The following is an 8050-nucleotide window of genomic DNA, read 5'->3' on the forward strand; positions in this document are numbered from 1 at the left end:
GGAGGAATTTCACCTGTTTTACTTCATGTACTGTGTGGTCAAGCTGTTCCATTGACCTGAGATGAGTAGAGCTCTGAAAGCATTTAGCAGGACACTGCCTTGGGAAAGGTTCAGCAGGACACTGGCTTGGGAAAGCTCTAGCAGGACACTGCCTTGGGAAAGCTCTAGCAGGACACTGCCTTGGGAAAGCTCTAGCAGGACACTGCCTTGGGAAAGCTTTAGCAGGACACTGCCTTGGGAAAGCTCTAGCAGGACACTGCCTTGGGAAAGCTTTAGCAGGACACTGCCTTGGGAAAGTTTAGCAGGACACTGCCTTGGGAAAGCTTTGGAGGACACTGCCTTGGGAAAGGTTTAGCAGGACACTGCCTTGGGAAAGGTTCAGCAGGACACTGCCTTGGGAAAGCTTTAGCAGGACACTGCCTTGGGAAAGCTTTAGCAGGACACTGCCTTGGGAAAGCATTTAGCAGGACACTGCCTTGGGAAAGCTTTGGCAGGACACTGCCTTGGGAAAGGTGGGAAAGCTCAGCAGGACACTGCCTTGGGAAAGCTTTAGCAGGACACTGCCTTGGGAAAGATTTAGCAGGACACTGCCTTGGGAAAGCATTTAGCAGGACACTGCCTTGGGAAAGCTTTGGCAGGACACTGCCTTGGGAAAGCTTTAGCAGGACACTGCCTTGGGAAAGCTTTGGCAGGACACTGCCTTGGGAAAGCTTTGGCAGGACACTGCCTTGGGAAAGTTTTCAGCAGGACACTGCCTTGGGAAAGCTTTGGCAGGACACTGCCTTGGGAAAGGTTTGGCAGGACACTGCCTTGGGAAAGGCTTTGGCAGGACGCTGCCTTGGGAAAGCTTTAGCAGGACACTGCCTTGGGAAAGCTTTAGCAGGACACTGCCTTGGGAAAGCTCTAGCAGGACACTGCCTTGGGAAAGCTCTAGCAGGACACTGCCTTGGGAAAGCTTTAGCAGGACACTGCCTTGGGAAAGCTTTAGCAGGACACTGCCTTGGGAAAGCTTTAGCAGGACACTGCCTTGGGAGCTTTCCATGCTATGAGTGTTATTCCTGCCTGGGAAAGCTCTTGTTATTCCTGCTCTAGGACACTGCCTTGGGAAAGCGTTATTCCCTGCAGGACACTGCCTTGGGAAAGCTTTACTCCCACAGGACACTGCCTTGGGAAAGGTTCAGCTAGGACACTGCCTGCTCTAGGGAAAGGTTCAGCAGGACACTGCCTTGGGAAAGCTTTGGCAGGACACTGCCCCTTAGGGAGGGCATTATTCCTGCTCTTGGCAGGACACTGCCTAGGCATTAAAGCTTTGGCAGGACACTGCTCTTGGGAAAGCTTTAGCAGGACACTGCCTTGCATTAAAGCTTTAGCAGGACACTGCCTTGGGAAAGGTTCCCTGGCAGGAGCATTCCCCTGCCTGGGAAAGGTTTGGCAGGACACTGCCTTGGGAAAGGTTCAGCAGGACACTGCCTTGGGGAAAGCATTTTTGCAGGACACTGCTCTAGGGGAAAGGTTATTCCCTGCTCAGGACACTGCTCTTAGGAAAAGGTGCTCTATTAGCATTATTCCTGCAGGGACACTGCCTTGGGAAAAGCTTCCTGCTCTAGGACACTGCTCCATTATTCCCTGCTCTAGGAAAGGTTTGGCAGGACACTGCCTTGGGAAAGGTTTGGCAGGACACTGCCTTGGGAAAGGTTTGGCAGGACACTGCCTTGGGAAAGGTTTGGCAGGACACTGCCTTGGGAAAGGTTTGGCAGGACACTGCCTTGGGAAAGCTTTGGCTTCCCACAATATCTACACACAAAGACACCGGTACTGAGTCAGTGTACGGGGGTCCCGGTACTGCTCTAGGAGCATTACTCCCTGCTCTAGGAGCATTACTCACTACACTAGTAGCATTATTCCCTGCTCTAGGAGCATTACTCCCTGCTCTAGGAGCATTATTCCCTGCTCTAGGAGCATTATTCCCTGCTCTAGGAGCATTATTCCCTGCTCTAGGAGCATTATTCCCTGCTCTAGGAGCATTACTCCCTGCTCTAGGAGCATTATTCCCTGCTCTAGGAGCATTATTCCCTGCTCTAGGAGCATTACTCCCTGCTCTAGGAGCATTATTCCCTACTCTAGTAGCATTACTCTCTGCTCTGGGAGCATTATTCCCTACTCTAGTAGCATTACTCTCTGCTCTGGGAGCATTATTCCCTACTCTAGTAGCATTATTCCCTACTCTAGTAGCATTACTCTCTGCTCTGGGAGCATTATTCCCTACTCTAGTAGCATTATTCCCTACTCTAGTAGCATTACTCTCTGCTCTGGGAGCATTACTCTCTGCTCTGGGAGCATTATTCCCTACTCTAGGAGCATTACTCTCTGCTCTGGGAGCATTATTCCCTACTCTAGTAGCATTATTCCCTACTCTAGTAGCATTACTCTCTGCTCTGGGAGCATTACTCGCTAAAGTAAAGTTTTTATACAGATCAGGTTTGGGGGGTGAATAGTTCTGCACGCTTTGTAGCAATTACAGCTTATGGAGACATATCCCAAGTCTCTTGGGATATGTCTCCATCTGTGGTAGGTATGTTGTGTAAATCAAATGACAAAAAAAAACTATTTTAATTCCAGGTTGTAAGGCAACAAAATAGGAAAAATGCCAAGGGGGGTGAATACTTTCGCAAGCCACTGTATAGTGCGCTACTTCAGACCAGGGCTCATAGTGCACTACTTCAGACCAGGGCTCATAGTGCACTACTTCAGACCAGGGCTCATAGTGCACTACTTCAGACCAGGGCTCATAGTGCACTACTTCAGACCAGGGCTCATAGTGCACTACTTCAGACCAGGGCTATAGTGCACTACCAGACCAGGGCTCATAGTGCACTACTTCAGACCAGGGCTCATAGTGCACTACTTCAGACCAGGGCTCATAGTGCACTACTTCAGACCAGGGCTCAGAGTGCACTACTTCAGACCAGGGCTCATAGTGCACTACTTCAGACCAGGGCTCATAGTGCACTACTTCAGACCAGGGCTCATAGTGCACTACTTCAGACCAGGGCTCAGAGTGCACTACTTCAGACCAGGGCTCAGAGTGCACTACCAGACCAGGGCTCATAGTGCACTACTTCAGACCAGGGCTCATAGTGCACCACTTCAGACCAGGCTCAGAGTGCACTACTTCAGACCAGGGCTCAGAGTGCACCACTTCAGACCAGGGCTCAGAGTGCACCACTTCAGACCAGGGCTCAGAGTGCACTACTTCAGACCAGGGCTCAGAGTGCACTACTTCAGACCAGGGCTCATAGTGCACTACTTCAGACCAGGGCTCAGAGTGCACTACTTCAGACCAGGGCTCATAGTGCACTACTTCAGACCAGGGCTCATAGTGCACTACTTCAGACCAGGCTCATAGTGCACTACTTCAGACCAGGGCTCATAGTGCACTACTTCAGACCAGGGCTCATAGTGCACTACTTCAGACCAGGGCTCAGAGTGCACTACTTCAGACCAGGGCTCAGAGTGCACTACTTCAGACCAGGACCAGGGCTCAGAGTGCACTACTTCAGACCAGGGCTCAGGGAGTGCACTACTTCAGACCAGGGCTCAGAGTGCACTACTTCAGACCAGGGCTCATAGTGCACTATGCTCATTACTATGTAAGGAATAGGTTCCTATGAGATAGGGTCTAGGACCGATGCTGTGTACTGATGCTGTGTACTGATGCTGTGTACTGATGCTGTGTACTGATGCTCTACATTCTGCTGCTTGTCATTTAGAATTCTAATATATATCCTCTGATTCATCTCTCCAGACTAATCTAATATATATCCTCTGATTCATCTCTACAGACTAATCTAATATATTCTCCTCTGATTCATTTCTCCAGACTTCTTTAAAGTACGAGCAGCAAGCAGGTGGCTGTGAACAAGCGGAGGAAAGCGGAGGAGGAAGAGGAGGAAGAGGAGAATAAATCAGGTTTGAAAAGACTGGAGAAGCGAGACTACAGTGAGGTCTGACTTCTCTGAGAGCAGTGACTCTGAGATGTCTACCAATAGAACCAGGAGCAGACTCTCCTCTTCCTCAGAGCAGAACTCAGAGGAGGAGCTAAAAGGAAAGACCGGCCAGGAGGGCACAAGACCCAGGGTTCTAAGACTGGGAAGGAGTCTGCCTGACAGGCAGTCTCTCCCCCTGGGGTGAGGAGCTTCAGAAGGCGGAGTTTCAGCAGTCATCAGCCGACAGGAGCAGAGGTCATCCCTGCGACAACCTCAACGACAGGGGAACGGTCTACTGCAACAGCAGCAGGCCCCTCCCCTGTCCTCCTCCTCCCAGGGCTCTGCCTCTGAGGGCCAAGGGGAGTGCATCATGGAGAACAACAGCACTATGAAATCCCAGACCCATCCCAGTCCAAGGACCAGTACACTCAGCGCTGAGGTGGTCTCCAGGACCCAGACTCCTCTCAGTATATAATCGACATCACAGCAGAGGACGCTAACGCACACATGGCCTCCCGGGAGAACCCTGAGGCCGTCTCGGCCCTGCTGGCCTCCCAGAATCCATCTGAGCCCTCCTACCCCTGAGCCCAGCCGACATTTGGTGCTGAACCCCTCTGTTGCCCCTCCCTCCCCTTCGTAAGAGCCCTCGGAGTGTGACTTTAGGAACCAGGCTCCCTCAGTGTCAGAGTGTGACCTAGGAACCAGACTCCCTCAGTGTCAGAGTGTGACCTTAGGAACCAGACTCCTTAGTGTTAGAGTGTGACTTTAGGAACCAGACTCCTCAGTGTCAGAGTGTGACCTAGGAAACCAGACCCTTAGTGTTAGAGTGTGGAACCAGACAGTGTCAGAGTGTGACTAGGAACCAGACTCCCCTTAGTGTCAGAGTGTGACCATAGCAACCAGACTCCTCAGTGTCAGAGTGTGACCTTAGGAACCAGACTCCCTCAGTGTCAGAGTGTGACCTAGGAACCAGACTCCCTCCCAGTGTCAGAGTGTGACCTAAGAACCAGACTCCCTCAGTGTCAGAGTGTGACCTAGGAACCAGACTCCCTCAGTGTCAGAGTGTGACCTTAGGAACCAGACTCCCTCAGTGTCAGAGTGTGACCTTAGGAACCAGACTCCTCAGTGTCAGAGTGTGACCTTAGGAACCAGACTCCTCAGTGTCAGAGTGTGACCTTAGGAACCAGACTCCCTCAGTGTCAGAGTGTGACCTTAAGAACCAGACTCCCTCAGTGTCAGAGTGTGACCTTAAGAACCAGACTCCCCTCAGTGTCAGAGTGTGACCGTAGGGAACCAGACTCCCTCAGTGTCAGAGTGTGACCGTAGGAACCAGACTCCCTCAGTGTCAGAGTGTGACCGTAGGAACCAGACTCCCTCAGTGTCAGAGTGTGACCGTAGGAACCAGACTCCCTCAGTGTCAGAGTGTGACCGTAGGAACCAGACTCCCTCAGTGTCAGAGTGTGACCGTAGGAACCAGACTCCCTCAGTGTCAGAGTGTGACCTTAGGAACCAGACTCCCTCAGTGTCAGAGTGTGACCTTAGGAACCAGACTCCCTCAGTGTCAGAGTGTGACCGTAGGAACCAGACTCCTCAGTGTCAGAGTGTGACCGTAGGAACCAGACTCCTCAGTGTCAGGGTGTGACCGTAGGAACCAGACTCCTCAGTGTGTAGGAAGCCGGGAGGTAAAGCATGACATGGCTGGCAGCCTGGGCAGTAAGATGGGGTTAGTCCATTCAGAGTGTGACCTTAGGAACCAGACTCCCTCAGTGTGTAGGAAGCCGGAGGTAAAGCATGACATGGCTGGCAGACTGGGCAGTAAGATGGGGTTCGTCCATTCAGAGGTGATCAGACCTATAGCATCAGTCAGTGAGTCTGCTGCTGTAGTAGAGAGAGAGAAGCAGCTATATTCCTCCATGCTGCCCTGCATTAAGAACGCCTCATTGGCCGACGAGGCCAGGAAATCGTACAAGCTAAGCCCCTCCCCTGATGTCCCCAAGCCCCTCCCCTCCCCAGAGGCCCTGAAGCCGAAGCCCCTCTGCTCCCCTGACATCGTCAAGTCTAAAACACAGAGTGTTCTGGAGACTTGTTCTAAACCCAAACCCCTCCCCTCCCCAGAGGTGTCCAAGCATAAAGGCCTTTACCCGGGACAACACACCTCGCCCAGCTTTAAGCCCGTCCTGGCCCGAGGGACTGAGTCGCCAGGATCTTGCACTAAGAGCCCGCTAATCATCGATAAGAACGAGCATTTCACCGTGTACCGGGACCCTGCGCTTGTCCGTCCCAACCAGGAGACCAACCATGTGTCCTATCTGCACCCCAGCTCCACCCCTCCACGCTCCTCCCACGCCTCCTGCCTCACCCCCTCTTCCACCCACCACCCACATCCCACTCCCACCACCACCTCCTCTCCGGGTGCCTCTGGCCTGCCTCCAGGCCCCTTGCTGGGGGTCATCCCCGACTAGACTCCTCAGGGCTGGGGCACCTGGGACTAGTTCATCACCACCCTGTCTCTCAGCCCCAGACACACAGCCACACCTCAGCCTCATACAACCAGCTGGGGCTGTATCCAATCATCTGGCAGTACCCCAATGAGACCCACTCCCTATCCCCCAGACTCAACCTGCCTGGGTCCAAGTGGGTGCACCCTGAAAACCCTGTCAGCTCTGAGACCAACATGAGGAGGGTGAGTACCAAACACCCAGATTCTATTCTAAATACAACTCTTTTTCCTGTTCTACTACCTCTTCTATTATGACTTCTACCTAGCAACTGTAGCATAGCAACTATGATCATGTTGCCAGTTTAAACAGCAAACTGCTGTATCATAGCAACTATGATCATGTTGCCAGTTTAAACAGCAAACTGCTGTATCATAGCAACTATGATCATGTTGCCAGTTTAAACAGCTAACTGCTGTAGCATAGCAACTATGATCATGTTGCCAGTTTAAACAGCAAACTGCTGTAGCATAGCAACTATGATCATGTTGCCAGTTGAAACAGCTAACTGCTGTATCATAGCAACTATGATCATGTTGCCAGTTTAAACAGCTAACTGCTGTAGCATAGCAACTATGATCATGTTGTCAGTTTAAACAGCTAGCTGCTGTAGCATAGCAACTATGATCATGTTGCCAGTTTAAACAGCTAACTGCTGTAGCATAGCAACTATGATCATGTTGCCAGTTTAAACAGCTAACTGCTGTATCATAGCAACTATGATCATGTTGCCAGTTTAAACAGCTAACTGCTGTATCATATAGCAACTATGATCATGTTGCCAGTTTAAACAGCTAACTGCTGTAGCATAGCAAATTCATGATCATGTTGCCAGTTTAAACAGCTAACTGCTGTATCATAGCAACTATGATCATGTTGCCAGTTTAAACAGCTAACTGCTGTAGCATATCTCCTCATGTTCAGTTTGTGAAGCCCACTGTCCCGTCCTCTTTGTAGAAGCCATATGTGTGCTGAGTGTTCAGGTTATTTGTTATTCTGTTCTGTTAGTAGGTAGGGGATATCCTAGTTATAGGGGATATCCTAGTTATAGGGGATATCCTAGTTATAGGGATATCCTAGTTATAGATATCCTAGTTATAGGGGATATCCTAGTTATAGGATATCCTAGTTATAGGGGATATCCTAGTTATAGATATCCTAGTTATAGGGGATATCCTAGTTATAGGGGATATCCTAGTTATAGGATATCCTAGTTATAGGAGATATCCTAGTTATAGATATCCTAGTTATAGGTTATGTTAGTAGGTAGGGATATCCTAGTTATAGGGGATATAGGTTCCTAGTTATAGGGATATCCCTAGTTATAGGGATATCCTAGCTGTAGATATCCTAGTTGTAGGGATATCCTAGTTATAGGTTCTGTTAGTAGGTAGGGGATATCCTAGTTATAGGGGATATCCTAGTTATAGGGGATATCCTAGCTGTAGGGGATATCCTAGTTGTAGGGGATATCCTAGTTATAGATATCCTAGTTATAGGGATATCCTAGTTATAGATATCCTGAGTTATAGGGGATATCCTAGTTATAGGGGATATCCTAGTTAT

General features: G+C 50.2%; 1 protein-coding gene across 1 annotated transcript in view; it reads left to right on the plus strand.

Annotated features, from left to right (window-relative positions):
- The window catches only part of LOC127918533 (probable JmjC domain-containing histone demethylation protein 2C), a 9820-nt gene extending 9733 nt beyond the window's left edge, over nt 1-87 (plus strand). Inside the window, exon 3 of the mRNA XM_052501843.1 lies at nt 1-87. This exon is cut by the window's left edge and continues 309 nt beyond it. Coding sequence (XP_052357803.1) covers nt 1-60 — 60 coding nt within the window. The 3' untranslated portion in view covers nt 61-87.
- The last annotated feature ends 7963 nt before the right edge of the window (nt 88-8050 follow it).

This window comes from Oncorhynchus keta, unplaced genomic scaffold, assembly GCF_023373465.1.
Source record: "Oncorhynchus keta strain PuntledgeMale-10-30-2019 unplaced genomic scaffold, Oket_V2 Un_contig_1442_pilon_pilon, whole genome shotgun sequence".
NCBI lineage: Eukaryota > Metazoa > Chordata > Actinopteri > Salmoniformes > Salmonidae > Oncorhynchus > Oncorhynchus keta.